Source organism: Dromaius novaehollandiae, chromosome 26 (genome assembly GCF_036370855.1).
Source record: "Dromaius novaehollandiae isolate bDroNov1 chromosome 26, bDroNov1.hap1, whole genome shotgun sequence".
NCBI lineage: Eukaryota > Metazoa > Chordata > Aves > Casuariiformes > Dromaiidae > Dromaius > Dromaius novaehollandiae.
This window is the reverse complement of record NC_088123.1, coordinates 8,202,190-8,220,087: the sequence shown is the minus strand read 5'-3', so window position 1 is coordinate 8,220,087 and position 17,898 is coordinate 8,202,190. Positions and strand designations below refer to the sequence as shown.

General features: G+C 38.1%; 1 protein-coding gene across 5 annotated transcripts in view; it reads left to right on the top strand.

The window, feature by feature from the left end:
* NSD3 (nuclear receptor binding SET domain protein 3) overlaps window positions 1-17,707 on the top strand; it is a 52,553-nt gene extending 34,846 nt beyond the window's left edge. For 3 of the 5 annotated variants that reach the window (XM_026114222.2, XM_064497653.1, XM_064497652.1), the window contains 9 exons: window positions 1,450-1,606; window positions 2,196-2,398; window positions 2,876-2,988; window positions 3,813-4,082; window positions 7,636-7,752; window positions 8,412-8,553; window positions 9,570-9,676; window positions 10,367-10,571; window positions 12,024-17,707. In XM_026114222.2, coding sequence (XP_025970007.1) covers window positions 1,450-1,606; window positions 2,196-2,398; window positions 2,876-2,988; window positions 3,813-4,082; window positions 7,636-7,752; window positions 8,412-8,553; window positions 9,570-9,676; window positions 10,367-10,571; window positions 12,024-12,265 — 1,556 coding nt within the window. In that variant the 3' untranslated portion in view covers window positions 12,266-17,707. Of the gene's footprint in view, window positions 1-1,449; window positions 1,607-2,195; window positions 2,399-2,875; window positions 2,989-3,812; window positions 4,083-5,396; window positions 7,264-7,635; window positions 7,753-8,411; window positions 8,554-9,569; window positions 9,677-10,366; window positions 10,572-12,023 lie in introns of those variants that run through there. The other 2 variants (XR_010385124.1, XM_064497654.1) reach the window with 2 other exon arrangements.
* Window positions 17,708-17,898: the final 191 nt, after the last annotated feature.

Below are 17,898 nucleotides of genomic sequence, written 5' to 3'. Positions count from 1 at the left end.
CTGTAAAAAACAAACCAACAACAACAAAAATATATGTGTATATATATGTATCCAGAGGTCATACTCTCTTCCCCACTGAAATTTGATTCCCCAAGAGTGTTCAGAAGTGGTGTCTAATTAACCATTCTAAAGTTAGGTTATTTTGAATGCTGCTAGACTGATGGCTTTCAGTAGTTTCTGTAATTCCTGAAAACAAAAATTATTTTGAGCCCTCTGCTTAGCTTGAGCAATATCTTACTAATGCATCCTGAGAGCAAAGTTTCTTTTTTTTTTTCTTTTTCTCTTGCTTAGCACTGAAAATTTTGTGTTTGATTTTTGTTTGATTTTGCATCTCTTGGCATTTTACCATGTTGGATATTGTTTCAGTAATTCATGCTGGGTCTGTATTTCCTCTGAAATAACATTTGCAAAAATTATTTTAAAAGTTAAAACTTTGTTGTGGGTTTGGGGAGCTCTGGAAAGTCCAAATGGTTGGATTTTACTATATTTTTTAGCAGAGGAAATACAGTATTGATTGTGTCACTGGTTTGTTTAAGGAATGCTTATTGCAATATACAACAATCAATTAATGCAATGACATTTTTGCAAGTCTATAGGTGGATAACATTTTCTGATAAATGTTTAAATATATATATAAACAAGTGCTATTTTATGAGCTGCTTTCTTTGTTCATGGTGGCTTAGAGATGTGCTGTGGCTCTCCACAGTTGCTACATCTGCCAGCATATAAGCCAACCGAAAAAACTTTTGTCCAAATAAGTGTAAAGTTTAAGAAGTAATCTTAACCACACCGTGACCAGATTTCCTTTGTGCAAAAAGGGAACTTTTGGGATGGGGAGAGCTCCTGTGTGGTGTCTCATTCTGCATTATGTAATTGAATTTACAGTGCTTATATGGGTAAACTTCAAAGAATAAACACAGATTTATCATTACAGTTCTTTTTATTTTATGACATTGTTGGTACAGAAAAGCACTGATCAACCTATAGGCTGTGGGGTTTTTTTTTATGCACATTAACTGATTGCTAAGGGATTCAGTCATGACAATGTTGATTTAAAAAGTGTTCCCTAAAATTCGGTTATTTATCATTTAGTGTTGGCCATCACCAAACTACGCAAAAGCTAACACTGCTGCTTTCATATGCATTGCTCCCTTTGGGAATGTTGCTTCTAGTGCCAACTTAGCTCATGTTTAAAAAAACTCATTTGCTCTTTTGTATTCACCTTTGATGCAGTCAAGAGTCACAACTTAAACATTAGATAAGTGCACTGCGCAGTCTTTTTTTTAATCCAGCATTGTAAGTTTGACTTGATCCCTTTCTTTTGCCATTTGTTTGCTGTGAGGCAGATCAAAGCATAGAATGTATAACTTAAAATTAATATCAATTGCTATGCACAGGGGAAAGCAAATCCTTACTTCTATAAACCAAGCAGGGTTTCTTTTTTTAAAGGTGGAAAACTATTGTGCTGTGAATCCTGCCCAGCATCCTTTCATCCTGAGTGTCTCAACATTGAAATGCCTGAAGGATGCTGGAATTGCAATGACTGTAAAGCTGGCAAGAAACTACATTACAAGCAGATTGTTTGGGTCAAGCTTGGAAATTACAGGCAAGTTCACTATCTTTGTTTGTTGATGCTTTGGACAGTTTTAAAGTACTGTATAGAATTAGAGGAAAGTAACTCAAAGCAGCTCAGTCATAGTAAACAAGAACTGGAAATACACTAATTTGCTAACGTGGTGTCAGACACTGATGTCACCTTTTAAATTTAATTATTCTACTTTTTCCAGGCATTGCTGGATACTTGAATGCACTTACATTGACTCTGTAGAGTGTGATAGTGATACCGAAAATCAGAGACTGCCTTATAGAATCAAGATGTCCTAGCTTGTGTTTGCTGTTAGTCACTTGCAGGAATGCAAGCATTTGAGGTGCTCTTAGAAATCCAGTTTTGTGCCACATGCGTTTTTATAAGACTTCTCCAAAATTTGGAATTGAAACGTTGAGAATGAAGTGTTTCTTGTTTTGCAGGGTGCTTCACAGGTGTTGGCAAAGGGAGCCTTGATTGCCTAAGAATGGAGGGTTTTTTAAGAAAGGAAAAGTAGCTTTTACTTTGCAACCCAGGCAGATTCAGAAGATAAGACTTTTTCCTCTGGTTCACAGAACTTAGATTTTTACTTCTTTTTCTACTTTTTCAGGTGGTGGCCAGCAGAGATCTGCAATCCCAGGTCTGTGCCTCTCAACATACAGGGCCTCAAACATGATATCGGGGACTTCCCAGTATTTTTCTTTGGTTCACATGACTACTATTGGGTACACCAGGGCAGAGTTTTCCCTTATGTTGAAGGAGATAAAAGCTTTGCTGAGGGGCAAACTAGTATTAACAAGACCTTCAAGAAAGGTAAAATCAAACAAAGTTTATAGTGGTTTATGACAAAAGTTCCACGTGTTTGTGTCTCCATCACCACTTAACCTGCATGGGAATATTATGTGACTAGTGTTCTGTGTTCACGTAAAACTGCAAGCATTATGTAGATCCCTTGACTGCAGATAAAAATATTTTTCTTTAAGTGCCTTCCCATTGTGTATTGTTGCGGGCAAGTTCAGTTCTTCCACAAATTGGGAAATGTTAAGACAGAGCTTGGGCTCTGATGCATGGGATCATCATTCAATATCTCACCTACTACTACCTACCTACTGAGAAGTACCTGATTGGAGATAGTTTCATGATATACTGCAATAACTCATTTTAGCTTGTGTTTTGCTCATAGAGTTCTATTCCTAGCTTTTTAAAAAGTACATTTAAATACATACATGTACATATTTGATTAACAGTAGCTGGTGCTAATCGCTTCCTATTTTGAACTCCCTTGCACAGCACTTGAAGAAGCAGCAAAACGCTTCCAGGAGCTGAAAGCACAAAGAGAAAGTAAAGAAGCATTAGAAATAGAAAGGAATTCAAGAAAACCTCCACCTTATAAACATATTAAAGTAAGTTGACTTTTTTTTTTTTTTAAATCTGTGCATGAGTAAGCTATGTATTTAAACAAGCAAAATTTGCGACAATTCCAGCTTAAGGAAATATAAATCATTTTGCTGTTCTTTTCAAAATCTTTTTTTCTGCCTTATGTGGTACCATAAAACATTCTTTTAGCAGAGGATCAGTGAAAGACTTACCAGTTGAATGTCAGTTCTACTTAAGGTAAAGAATTTTGACTGCAGGTTGATGTCATCCATTTCAAATAAAAATGCTGGCTATTACAGCTTAAACTTTGTTAACGCTGAACTCAACACTGATGTGAATGCAGACTGCTCAGCCTATTGTAGAGTGTAATTTTTGGTAGCAATTTTGGACATGTAGGTCTTGGTGTTCACTTAATGTTTTTAACTTTAGTTGAAAGAAGTCCCAGTGATGCATCTGATAAATTGGTGTGCTTTGAAGGAGTCATTATACCAGTAACTGCACTCGTGAGAGACTCGTACTGTATTGTCTGGAGTCATGCATTTTATCTGATGGTCTTCACTTACGTGACTTACTGCTGGCTTCTCTGAACGCTGTATGCCCCTGATTACGTTAGCGGTTGAGTGGCAACAGATGCCACCTGTAGAAGTTCGTGCATGTGTCTGCTTTTAGATTGCATAGAAGTATATTTGTTGTGACATGCTATCCTACAAAAAGGGTTTAGTGGAAAAATAGCTATGTAGTAATTACTTGCCCTCTCAAGTCAGATCATGATAGACCTTGAATAAAGCTGTTTCATGTTCTGTGTGCATTATCTTCATCATTTATTCTTTCTTTTCCCTTTGTCCTGCAGTCCAACAAAGTAATAGGAAAGGTTCAGATTCAGGTAGCTGATCTATCAGAAATCCCTCGCTGTAACTGCAAGCCATCTGATGAGAACCCCTGTGGCCTAGAATCAGAGTGTCTGAACAGGATGCTACAGTACGAGTGCCATCCGCAGGTTTGCCCAGCAGGAGAGCGCTGTCAGAACCAGTGTTTCACCAAAAGACTCTACCCTGATGCTGAAATCATAAAAACTGATCGACGTGGATGGGGTCTCAGGACAAAAAGGAACATTAAAAAGGTAGAATTACAAAGGACAAATGCTGTGCTAGTCATTAGCATGATTTTATTTATGAGAACACTGCAACTTTGGGTACCTTAAGCGAATGTATACAAAAATTTCAGCACTTTAAAGTCAGTGTTGTATTAAAAAGATATGAAACTTTTGTAGGTGAAGCAGTAATAGTGAAATCTGCTTAGCTGATTTGGCAGAAGTGTCTTAACTGGTACTTATTCACAGAAATAAGTTTCAGTTGATCGTGAGTTTGCGAATTCTGTTGATGGAGGGGAAGAGTTGACTGTCTCATGCTTCTAGGAGGAAAGAGCATGCACGTGTTTTCTCACTGACTATTGGAAAAAGAAGGGAGAGCAGTCTGGAAAAAAATAGTGATGATTTCTTTGCCTAAATAAGATGGTTAAATCATAGAGGGATGGCAAAATAAGTTGCCTATTTTTACTTTCTTCCCCTCGCCCTTATCGTAAGCACTGCAAACAGCAATCACAAGATACAAGAGGAACTCAAAGGGTGGGTGGAGGGCAGCTTGAATCGTGAGCCTCTTATTAGTGGGTTATTCTTAAGTCTTTCCTTTGCCTTTTCTTTTTAAGATGTTACACAGTAACATGCTCACTACGTTTTCCCAGTAGCCAATTGTTTGGAGCGGGAGGGGTTGCAGTATTACTCTTACAGATGTCTGGTAACGAGGCAGCTATCTCACCCTCCTTGGCGTTCAACTCTTCAGCCTGGATTTATTTCAGAAGAACTCGCAGGGGATTAATGAAAGGCTTGAGGTGATCGGGCTGCATTGGACAACAAACTTTAAAGGTTCTTAAAGTTCAAGAAGGCAGAGAAGAATAATGAAGATACAGAGATTTCTGTTGGTGGAAGTGATGCTGCTGTTATAACAAAAAGCAGCAAGGACTGATTAGCCTCAGGAAATATTAAGGACTTTGGAATAAATATTAGAATGGTTGGCATCTTTAAAAGAGTGCTAGTGGATGAGGTCAGTGAGGTGGGGGAATGGGAATACTTTTCCCTGACTGTCAGAAAGTCATTGGATATGGATCATTTTGGTTTTCCTTTACACTGTATCGCTGCACTGTATTCCTGGGGATACCAGTCTGGGATTCAGGTGGGATTTGCGACAGTTGATATGGAAAAACAAAATCTTACACTTGCATATCTAAGTGTGAGAATCCTCTTCTAACTGGATTGCAGTCTTGCTGTACTTCGAGGCAAGCATGAGGATGATGGGCCTGGATTTCACGTCTGCTTTAACTTGCCAGGCAGAGGATTGGATCTGATGGACAGATGTATGTTTTGCTCTTACTCATGCAGGCTTCGTTGTTTCTGAACAAGGAGATGGCTGAGCACACCTGAAAAGTGGAAGATGCAGCTATGGCCACAGATGGAATTGGACAGTTTAAGACTTCAAGACACGTTGTTTTTGTCATTTGACCCACATCCCCAAGAATCTGCTCTAGAGAACTCTTTTGTTCTTGGTTGCCTTCCTATTTTCTTCAGTTTGAATTTGCACTCATCTTAATAGGAAAAATATCCTGGAACTTCTCATCCTGAAGATGCATCGCATAGTTTTGGTGGACTTTAACTTGATGTAAGGATTACACTGCACTTCTCTATAGAAAGAAACTGGCTGCTCTTCAGACTGGAAATTCTGCTGTGACGTTTTGGATTGGATAATCACTATTGGATGATGTGTTTAGCTTCGAATGTAATCAGAATGTATAGATAAAAGCAAAGAGATTCTGAATTGATTCTTAAATCATTAAGTGATGTGATGTTTGTATGTTATGCATAGGTAGAATGTAGGATAATCCACTAAAGAGATCCCGCAACGTCAAGATGAAAGCTTTGGGCTCATGTATAGTAATTTCAACTGTGAATTCTTTGCTTTTGTCCGTTTTCATTAGATATCTACCTCCTTGGCTTTGTTTAGAAATGTAGTTTACAGTCTCTAGAAATCTGACATAGAGAAATGTTATGTAGCAGCTTAAATGGCAAGTGTACACTTATGGAGGGTGATTGATAATGGAGGTATATTATCAAGAGAGGATTCTGTATTGACTGCCACCTCAGTTATAAGTGGGAGCCCTTGACTGCATTTGGGACTTCAGTCTATGCATACCTAACTGACTTGTCAACAAGTAGCTAGAGGAAATAGTAATGGGTAGAAAATCTGTGTTTAAAAACCTTTTAATACACTATGGTTATTCCTATCCCAAGTACATGGTAAATGCTTATAGCAGCTTTTGGTTTTTTATGGTAGAGTTCCTGTGAATTTAACATGCAAATTACAGAAATGCATTTGTGTCCTGTAGGAGCTTTACTGAAAATGGTCCATGATTCTGTTGTGTTGTCCAGCTGTTCCCAAAAACATAGGCTGTACAGAAGGCAACTTGGTGGTGACAAAGGGAATTTTTTTTTTTCTTTTTTTGGTTCAGGCTAAGATTTTCAGATGCATCCAAGTGACTTGATCCAAGTGCATGTGCTTTAGATAGGATTCGGGCCATTTAAAAACCTTAAATCAGTCTTAATGAGGGCTGGGCTTCTGAGTCATTTAGGTACCTCTCGCAAACATCACCCCAACTGCCTGATTTCAGCCTGTGCCCCTTCCATTTACTGTTTTCTTCTTTCATGTTTGAGTTACGACATCCATGAACATGGTCAAGCAAAGACAGACATTGCTCTCTGGAGCCCGTCAGTGTCCTTTAGAGGATCTGACTGCTCTGAGCTTGTCTAGGCGTCCGTCCCTGGGCACGGCTGACAGTATAGCGCTGGTTACCATGTTGTACTGTGTCGCGTGAGAGTTGTTCCTGAAATACCAGGTGCTTGTTGGACACTTGAATTTGAGTGTATCAAATAGCTATTTTTTACAGTGTTTTTGCCCATCAACAAGTGACTGTCTTGATAAAGTGATGCTCAGTGTGCTGAGTATTTACCCCCTTGTATCAAGGTATCATCATGTCCCAGCTATTCTAAATTCCATTATGTAAAAGTTGGGAACTCACTGTTGGCCTGAAGGGGCCTACTTTTAAACATGTTTTTAGTGATTTTTTTTTTTAAGTCAGTTTTTGTATAATCTGTGTTTCATAAAAACTTTGTTACTGCAGACTTTCCAAAGTTTATTATCGACTAATAAAAGTCCTAATAAAAACAAACTGTTCAATACTATATAGTGAAAATATATGCCATTGTAGTAGTTCCTGTTGTCTTAGGATTCTATGAGTATTTTCACATTATCCTTTTTAAAGCATGAGATTTAAAAGGGTTCTAGTAAACTGCCAGATATGACTCATGTAGCATCTTGAGCTGTTATTGAATACAGAAACAGCGTTGCTTCCAATGCTGCCTTTTTTACTTTGAGTGGGGTTATTGCTTAGACCATAAGTACGCAGTGTGCACGTCTACTACCTACTAGATGCAAGAAGTTTAATGCTTTTTGTGGATATTAAAGTGTATGATAGGAAGTGCATTATTTTCTGTGCTGCTTCCCTTTATCTGTAGTCATAAGAAGCAGTTAGTATAGATTTTTAATTTTTTTTCCTCTGTTTTTCAGGGTGAATTTGTGAATGAATATGTTGGTGAGCTAATTGATGAAGAAGAGTGCAGGTTGCGGATCAAACGTGCCCATGAAAACAGTGTAACCAATTTTTATATGTTAACTGTTACAAAGGTAAATATTACATCTGCATCCAGTATAAACTGTGTTTATGGTTGAAACTACGTAGAAAAACCTAACAGAATCATCATTCAGTGTTTGAAATGTTGTACTTAAGTCTGAGACCGCTTGCCTAGTCTGAACCACATGAGTTTCATTTCTAGCTAATGTACACAAATTGAAGTCTTCTCTTTATGAAGCACATAATTTATGGATTTGTTTTGTCTCAGTTTTGATCTAGTTGGGTTAATTTTTTGTGGAGTGGAGAAATTAATTTATATGGCCTTTCAATGCATAGTGCTTTTGCAGAGCTCTTTAGGAAAACTTGTAGTGGAACATGGGCAGCCAGTTAAAAGGTCATGGCAATGCCAGCTTTTTTCCGGCTGGCACTCGGGTGTTGGTAGGAGGATAACGTCTTTGTCTCTGAGTGGAATGGTTGAAGAGATGAAATTGGAAGCCTGTATCTCATGTTACTCATTCCATGCCTATTTCACTTCTGCAAGCACAAGTATTCAGGCACTTTTTGCTAAAACTTACTCTGTAGGGAAAGCTTATCACTTTTAACCAATTGAAAATAAGTGTATTTTTTGCTGCCCTAGGCATAAATAATCGCTTGTCAATGGGAAACTTTTTGTTTGTCAGTACTAAACATGTGTTTATCTTTCTATTTGAAGGACCGAATAATAGATGCTGGCCCAAAGGGGAATTATTCTCGTTTTATGAACCATAGTTGTAATCCAAACTGTGAAACACAGAAATGGACAGTGAATGGTGACATTAGAGTTGGACTTTTTGCTCTTTGTGATATTCCTGCAGGTAAAAAGATGGCACTATTTTGCATGATTACTTTCCTTTTAAAATGGCAAAGTTCCCAACTTACCCAATTTTTTCTTTGAAGTTACTTAATGACAGTGACATTTACAGGAGCTTTTTCATTCATTGGTGTGGAGACAAATATTTATAAGTTCTAGTTTCAACAGGCATCATAATTTGGAATAGTTTAAAAAGGAAAACTGCTGTTAAAAAAAATTAAGGGGGTTGCTACAAAGTACAATGTTAATTGTTTATCATGTAAGCAGATTTCATTTTATATAGCATTGATCTTTTCACCAACATTTATTTGATGTGATATAATCTTTCTGCATTAAATGTTTTACCTGATCTACTGTTTAAACTGAGACTATATGATAGAATAGCTGCTACCTACATCTGATCTACACAGAATTTGGTATGTGTAAAGATGTGCTGGCGCTTGCGTAAAAACCAGGAGCAAAAGGGAAACTGTCCCATGCTGAAAAGAGCAACTTACATTTGTCACATACAAAAAATACTGACACAGCATGTGAAAAGAATTGTTACCGTAATGTGGTCTACAAAGAAAGAGTTAAAAGGAAATACAATCTCAAAACTAGGTTCGTGGTTAGAAGTATGAGCAAAGATTCCTCTTTTAGTTGACCCTGCTTTGAGGAGGGGGTTTGGACTAGATGATCTCCTGTGGTCCTTTCCAGGCTCAATGAGTCTGAGATTCTCTAGCCCTATACTTGTCTGAATTACCATTCATTGTGATTATAAAACAAAAACGAGTAATATTTTCCTCAGAATTTGGCTAAATGTATAATCTGTCTCTGTTCTAAAAACTCAAGTTTGCCTTCCCTGAGACCTTTTCTCTCTGTGTTTTTGAAATCAATGCAACATTCAAGCTAGAGCTTTTAAAAACATCGCTGCTAATTTCTCACAGACTGTGAGGAGAGACGCTCTAATGACATGTCACTGCCACAAGCCTGTCTTTCATCAATATCTGTGTGGATGAATTGCTTTTCTTTACATTTTAGGAATGGAGTTAACATTTAATTATAATTTGGATTGCCTTGGCAATGGTAGGACTGAATGTCATTGTGGAGCAGAAAACTGCAGTGGCTTTCTAGGAGTGCGCCCAAAGGTACGTGGATGAAAATTGAAGCTGCTTGTCCTAAATCTGAAGATCTAGAGAGGAGGGGAAAGAGAGGTCTTTGTTTTGTTTAACCTTTTACCTTGATCTGTTCAATGCTCTCCACCCTTGAAAGTCGCCAAAGATTCTAGAGTTACGAAACTTGTGTGGCCTCTAGGATGGAGAAGAGAAATCAACCACCATGCTATCAGATGGGGGAATAAAAGTCTTATATGTGCTGAAGGTGCCCTCCTCTTTTTTAAAAAAAACTTCACTTGTCATCTTTCTACTATAACATTGTGACATTCCCAGGTATACTTGAGGGACTCAAGAGCCTGCCTTGCTGTCATGCATTATTCTAAAAAAGTTACTCGGCCTGATGTTAATCTGCATTTTGTGATGTATCCTCGCTAGTAGGGGACAGTAGTGCACAAATCTTGTCGCTGTCGTACAAAAGTTGTTTTGAGATAGAAACCGAGCATGGAAATAAACCTCCCGTTACAGCAAAGCGCTGTCTGGATATTACCATGAAAAATTTACCAGATTATTAATTCAGATCAGTGTGGATGGCTTTCATTGCTTAAACTTTTTTAGAGTAGATTTAATTTGAGCGTAAGTCATGCAAATAACCCAGAGTTGATTAAATTTATTTCAATGCAAGGGGTTTATGAAGTAACTGTGTGTTGTGTTTGTAATTGCTAGACAGCGTTTGCAACAGCAAATGAGGAAAAGGTGAAGAATGCAAAATTAAAGCAGAAGAAACGAAAAATAAAAACAGAACAGAAGCAGATGCATGAAGACAACTGTTTCCAATGTGGAGATGGGGGAGAACTAGTCATGTGTGATAAAAAGGACTGTCCCAAAGCATACCACCTCCTATGCCTTAACTTGACTCAACCACCTTTTGGTAAGAGCATTCATATGGTTTCCTATTGATCTTTTCCTCTCTGCAGAAAGACGATGTCTGAGGTGAATTGCAGAATCCATTTACATTAAATGTAGCATATCTGCCTTTGCCATACCACTTGTTTTGAGAAATGTATCGGGTGGTAGTATTCCTAAATAAGAACTGGTGGAGAGAGAGGCATTGTAATAATTTTATTATTCTTCTTGATGCCTTTCTTTCTTGGATCAAAGTTCCTTCTTTTATTTTGATTGAAATATAAGCATCATTTTGAATCCCATGATAGTTCAAACCATTGACATACTAAGTGTAACATATAAGGCTCAATTAATTAGTAACTACATTTAAATTCTCTACTATGTCCTGATGCATGTATCTTTTATATGATTTTTTTTTTTCCACGTAAAGGCATACCTTTCTGTAGCTATGGCTCAAATTATCCAGTAATGCAACATTTTAGCCAGTTGCAGGGTCTTTTAAAAGTCCTCATCTTAATCTTCCTGATTACAAGGGCTTTAATGAAAATAATTGGAAGTACGGATTAGTCTATACTTAAATTAATCAGAAGGCTGTTGTGAGTGAAGTTCAATTTATGTGCCTTTTCAGCATATTATAAGTATGGAAGCTTTCCTCAAAATGGCTTTTTTGCTGGAAAAAGAAATGACTGTATCTTATCACCAAGAGCAACTTCAGTTAGAGTTTTTTTATTTTGTTCTGTGTGACTTCTTGCTTTTTGGGACATGGGTCTTTGCACGTTGTACATGCAGCATGTCATGTCCCTGTGAAGGAGAGTGCCATCTGTTTCTTGACTGTAATCCGGCTAAAAGTAACTTCAGTGAGACTGGAACACAACAGCAAAAAGCTTTTGTTTTCTTTCTTTCGCTGTGTTCAGTATGCTTTTGCTGTCTGACAATTCAGCGCATGGTCATTCAAATACAAGTCTGAATGGCTTGGGGAATCTGTCTGTTTATGCCTAAATATGTTTTTATCCAACTTCTTCTCTGAGCCATTTCTCAGTTATTTTTCAAAACTAATCCATTATGTTTTCTACATTAAAGTACAGTGCAGTTTAGCTAAAGTTTGATACACATGTGAGTGATTACTCTTTCCAGAACAATAGAACAGATGTTCACAAATCAGAAAAATGTACAAAACAAACTCTCCATCTTGCAAGGAGATATGGTGTCTTGAAGCCAAAGGAGGTAGTTATACATACGGCAATGTTTTGAGACAAATGAGGCCTAAAAAATGCAAAATGTCTGAGAGTGGTTTCCAGTCAAATTCTTGTAAGTGAGAAGCAGATATAGCAACTATACTAAGAGCTGGTTTTTGGAACTTTGTTTGCATTCATCTGAATGATTACAACATGGAATAAGGATTAAAGGCCAGTACCAGCCCCCAAATGCACTAATCTCAGCTTTCTGTCTCCCTTCTTCCTTCCCCTTCCATCTTCAGGAAAGTGGGAATGTCCGTGGCATCAATGTGACATCTGTAGCAATCCTGCAGTTTCATTCTGTGAGTTTTGCCCTCATTCGTTCTGTAAAGATCATGAGAAGGGAGCCTTGGTGGCATCAGCCTTGGATGGCCGTCTCTGCTGCTCCACACATGACCCCAAATCTCCTGTGGCACCTGAATACTGGAACAAGATAAAGTGCAAATTGGAATCACAGAATCCTGTAGAAGAAGCAAAGGAATGAATTTGCCTAAAAAGCAAGGGAGGGGAGAAGACGGGCAAATAAGTGATGAACTTGAAGAGACTGCTATTGACACATTCAGTCTTTGTCATCAGAGCCGCCTTGTTTGAACTGGGAATGGGACCATTTAATCTTAGCCAGCAGAAGCAGGCAGTGATGTTTGTTTTTTATTGTTTGTTCTTTCTTTTACCCTTGAATGTGCTACAGCAGCTCTTACTGTTGGAAAACAGGAACATCTTGGCCTTCTTAAGAAAAAAAAGTAGATCTTTTGACAGTGAGAAGAATATTCTGTTTAAAATATGTTCTTTGAGTGTAGAAAGCAAAGCATAGCAACATATTTATTTATTTAATTTTTAAAGGATGTTGAGGATCTGGTTTTGATCAGTCAGCGTGTCTTTTAAAAAAAAAATAGCATTATGTCTAGTTTATGAGAGGAGAATAAATCCTCCCCACTCTGTGTAACATTCAGCTGCCATAAAGACAGATGTGGGTTTCAGACCAGGTGACAGTGAAATGCCTCCATTCCAGTACTTATATCTTAAAGGCATTTTGAGAAGGTAGGTTATATATCATGTTAACTTATGAATATTATTGTAAAGCTTTCCCTATGAGAAATCAGGTGTATGACTTTTTGGAAGTGTTTGTGACACAAGGTTTAACACTTTAAAAAGGAAGAAATCATGGTTCTTTGCTTGAGAGCTGTAATCAGTGGTGTCTGCAGACAGGAGGAAATTCAGAAAGAGCATAAATACACAATGTTCGCTTCTCTGCCCCACCTAATTTGGAAAACCTGCCTAGTTAGGAGAGCCTTCTGGCCTCAGTCACGTACTGCAGCGCACTCAAACCGAAGTCTTAACCCTGCCAGTGGGAGCACTATCGCTGACTTCATTAGATGCAGGATTGTTTTGTGCGTATGTATTTGTCATCTGCCAAGTCTGTACTTGTTTTATGACAATTACATTAGTGTGTTTCTTTATTGCTTTCTCAGGCTCCCATTAGCTTCAGAGGGAGTTTGAGTGCTTAAGGAATCAGACCCATATGTGTGTGTGTTTTGATGGAATGTTTAGATTTTTTGCTGAGGGAGAAAAGTCTTCTAACTTTAATCTCCATTATTAATGGAGTTAAGGAAAATCAGTTATTTTCCAAGAGCACTTCTTCAATGAACAGGGTATTTTCTATATCTCCATAATGGGTTGTATTCACAGCAGGCAACTTCAGCCTCATGAGATGAATCTCTCTTGGCTTTCCTCTGTAATCAGTAGAGACAGGCTCCTTCAGCAAGTGTTTTGAAATGGCATAGGTAGGCACCTGGTCTGAATTTTCCCTTGAAGAACCTGTCCTTCTCCATTTGCCGTGCAAAGAGCCTAGGAGGGTAAGTTTCCCCAGACTGAAGTTAGTCTCTTGTGAATCTCCTACCGTAGCCTGAAATCTTAGAAAGCACTGTGCATCTTCCCCTGCCCCAGTATAGTTAAAGAGTGTACTTTTGATTTGTATGCTGATATTAGCTAACTTTATGATAGCTTTTTGCTAATGGGTGTTGAAGATAACCGTGAATGAAAGGAGTTAATATGTGTTGCTGGCACTTGGCTAAATTAAGCTGTTTAATTCTCAAGAACCTTGTCTCTGGAAAACTGCTTACCTAAACCTACAGGAATATGGTGACATCTCGGTTCCAGAAAATAGCAGGCTGTGGGCTTTTGGAACGTGTCTTACCTTTGGCTGGTGCCCTTCTCATTCTCAGATTTATGTACAAGGGAACAAATGTTTGTTTTGTGTGCAATTTAAAATTACACTACAGTCTCTTTAAGCAGCTACTGTGCCATTTTAACTGATCTGGCAGTTCGTCTTCTGAACAGTTTGCAGATGCCTTTCTACAAGCTTTTGGGTGTCCTGGATTGCATAGTTGTGTAGGTATCTCTTTGGGTCAGTTTATGGTACAGAGGGCTAATGGGATATACGGAGCACTTCTTCTTCTTGTGGTCAATACTAAAGTGAATGTCTAAAACACTAATCTTGCTTGAAAGCAGTGCTATATTTTGGTATTTTTTACAAAAAAAAATACAAAAAGGATTTTATTTTTCTTAACATTTTTGTGTGATAAATGTCTGTTTTTAAGCTCTTACAGAGGGCATTTAACCTTTCCAGAAATTCCAAATATAGCTCTTGCTACAGTGTCTATAAGGCCTGATCTGTTTACTTTATATTATGTATTAGGCTTGGTAATGTTCAAATTATTTTTCTCTTGGAAAGTCAGAGCATTCTGAATATTGCAAATACTATATAGTGTGAGTGTACCCACGTGCTTTTTTCCATCCTGGGTTAGTGGTGACTTACTGCATGGAAAGGAATAGTGTGGTATGTGAATGCCCTCACGAGCATTTGAAACAGCAGCGAGCAGACAGTAGTCACCGAACGTTTATTGCCATGCGACGTGTGCTGCTGTGATGTACCAGTGTGCTGGTTGTCGCAGGACACGTGAAGGTTCACAGAAGGCTTAAAAGCTTCGTGAGATGCTAAGAGTTAGAGGCCTGTTGCTACTCTCTGCCATGACACTTGATATCGTGGTTAACTTTGTTTTCAAACTTCTCACAGGTGCTCCTTTTATTTTTCTACAAAAAAGTGGTTAATAGAGCAGCCAACATTTGAGCTTGGACTTAAAAGGGAAAACAGGAGATTGTTCGTCAGCTGTAAAAGCATATAAACCAAAAAGCTTGGACTGGATTTCACACTGTTGGAGAGAAAGGTGAATCTTTCGAAAGATTTAAACTTTCTAAAATAAGAAAACACCTAATTAAAAGTAAATTGAGAATTGTAGTGGGTTTGTTCTATATGCTGAACACACAAAATGTTAAAATACACATTTTAACCACATCTTCATAAACTGTATAGAAGAATAATGCAATTCCGTTTTAAGGAGAAGGTTAAACAGTGATATTTTGATTAACTGGCATCAGCAGAGGGGGGAATCGTCTGTGAATTAAATTTGTGGTAAAAGTGAGATAAGTAGTATCGGGCAGTTTAGGGGTGTAGTTGTTTTATGCTGAGGTTGAGGAGAAATCTACAGAGCTGCTGGTGTTTTCAGCAGAGTTTTTTTAATACACTGTTCAAAACTGTCAGCTGTTCCTTAACTGGAACACACAATCGCACCTTTCCCTGACTTTTGTCTTAAATATTTGAGATAGTATCATGTTTCTGGTGAACACCTGACTCTAGATCTTTAGTTTGTGTTACCTATATAGTAATGCAATATCTGAGCTGCTCTGTGAAGTTAACAGGATTCTGTTGTTTACTGGAGCTTTTCCTACATGGTATGCACCTTAGCACAGAGCAGAGGTTCTGCAGGCCATGGCCAAATGGTGCCGTGGCTAGTTACTACAATTTTCTAAATACGTGGTGCAAGCATTAATTATTGTAGCTTTCGGATTATTAGTATAGACTTGTCTTATCAGTAGACTGTAAGACTTAAAGGCGTTTGCAGCTCAGGACAAAGGCAATGAAAGGCAATTTTGTGGGCAAATTACCTTCTCTGTTCACCACCATGGTCTTAGAGAATCTGTTAAAATGGAATGATAGGGCTGAAATGTTTAATTTTGGCCTTTCTGCTAAAAATTTATTAGATCTTAATTTCTGGGTAGAATGGGAAAGACACAATTACTAGACATAATTAACAGTGAGCATAAAATCTGTATATATTGAAACTTTGCAGAAATATTTGGGTAGGGTTGGGGAGGAGGGTGGGAAGGGGGGGGGTTGTCCAACGCTGGTACGAAGTAGTCACTTTAACATTGAAACCTCTGCCTCATTGAATTCAGGGTTTAATGTACTTGAAGCTCTGCAGTTCCTTATACAGCTTTTTTATTTATACATAACTTTTTTGTATACTACATTCAAAATGTCTTTAACTTTCCTGAAATTACTTTCTGCTCCCAGTGTACAGTGTATGGCAAATGGGAGAGATTTTCAAAGCAGATGTCTCAGACTTATGTATGTTAAAGAAATGTATTGCATGAGACACACCAACCCTATGTCCTGTTGCTTTCAGTTCTCCATCAACTTTACCCTGCCATTCATTTTTGTGTAGCAAAAACATTTGCACTTGTGATACACTCCTAAACTTTGGATGTATTCAAAATGTTGTTCTGAAAAAAATTGCTGTTTCCTATCGTGTTCTATTCCTGAGTGGCGAACTCAGGTCCTTATTACCCCTGTGAGGGGATATCTCACTGCTCTGGAGAGAGAGGGGGGATGATTAAGCTGAAACTATGTGCTTTGCATAGAAGACTTGTGTAATTAATGTGAAAACAAAAAGGGAAAATGCATATGAATTTGCCAAAGCCATGCATTCATTCACTGTTTCTCACGTGGTACTGACTGCGTGGGGTTTTTTGTTTTTGTTTTTTGTGCACAAGACTAAGAAAGCTGCCTTTTCTAATGGTGTCTCTTCCAGCTTGAAAAAAAGATGGCTATGTGTTTGATCCTCTCCCAAACATCTCCTGCATAGCCTCGCACTGAACATTTTTGAGGAATTCTTGTTCACTTTTGATTTATAAACAGACTGGATGAAAAAATTGTTTCATATTCATTGGTTGAACTGTATCTCATTTCTAGTGTCATTTTTTTCATTTTTAAACTGATCATGTTGCCACAGAAAACAAGATGATAAATAACTGTTTCAACTGGCTAGTAATAAGATTTTTTTGTTTTCTATAAGGGTATGTGCATACTTGGGGTTGCTATGAGAAACTAAACCATTTGTTTCCACACGAGTGATATTGCACAACACAGATACCTACAGATTCTGTTTTTCATTTCCATGTAATCTTTATCTGTAACAATGACCTTTGTAGAGTCGTTATTTCTGTAGACTTTGTTTATCTGTAACAAACTTTGTAGATTCTGTGAAATGTTATTTTAACTAAATCACTTGAGTCTTTAATAGCAAAGCATCAATATTCACTGAAGTCAATATCTTAAGAGTTTTTGGAAGTTGACTAGAAGCTCTTGACACTAACGAAGTAGTGTTAAATTTCCCTGGCGATGTTCCACTGGGGCATTACTGTATTATGACTTGATGTTGCCGCATAGACTTTGAGATATAAAATATTTTGGGGGTTTTGTTGTTTGGCCTATGTTCTCTTGCATAGTGTGAAACCTGTAAAGCTTGGTTAACCTGTATATAGATAGCTTATTGTCAACTAGTTATAGTGTATTTAGAATTGCCTGTAATATTTTAGCTTCTTACTGAATGTGTGTGATGGTAGGAACATATATAATTTTTGTACATTATATTTACTGAGATGTTGCCTTTTTTATTTTACAAATACTTTGGAATTCAGATGTGTTTTTGTTTCCGTGAGGATTAATTTGGAAAGGTTTTTAATGACATTCCACTGATTTAAAATTTTGCTTGAGGTTGACTTCAATAAATTGTTCTGAATGTTCCAACGGGGGATGGATGCTTTCTCGTACTTCTCCGTCAGGGCGCGGAGTCGCGCGCTCGGCCTTGGCGCTGCGCCGGTCCCCGCGGGTGGTTCGCGAGCGACGCCGGAGGACCAGAACAGCTTCCCGGCGCGCGGGGGGCTCCGGGCGCCCCTGGGAGCTGCTGCGGCCGCTGACGCTGGTGATACCTGGGAAGG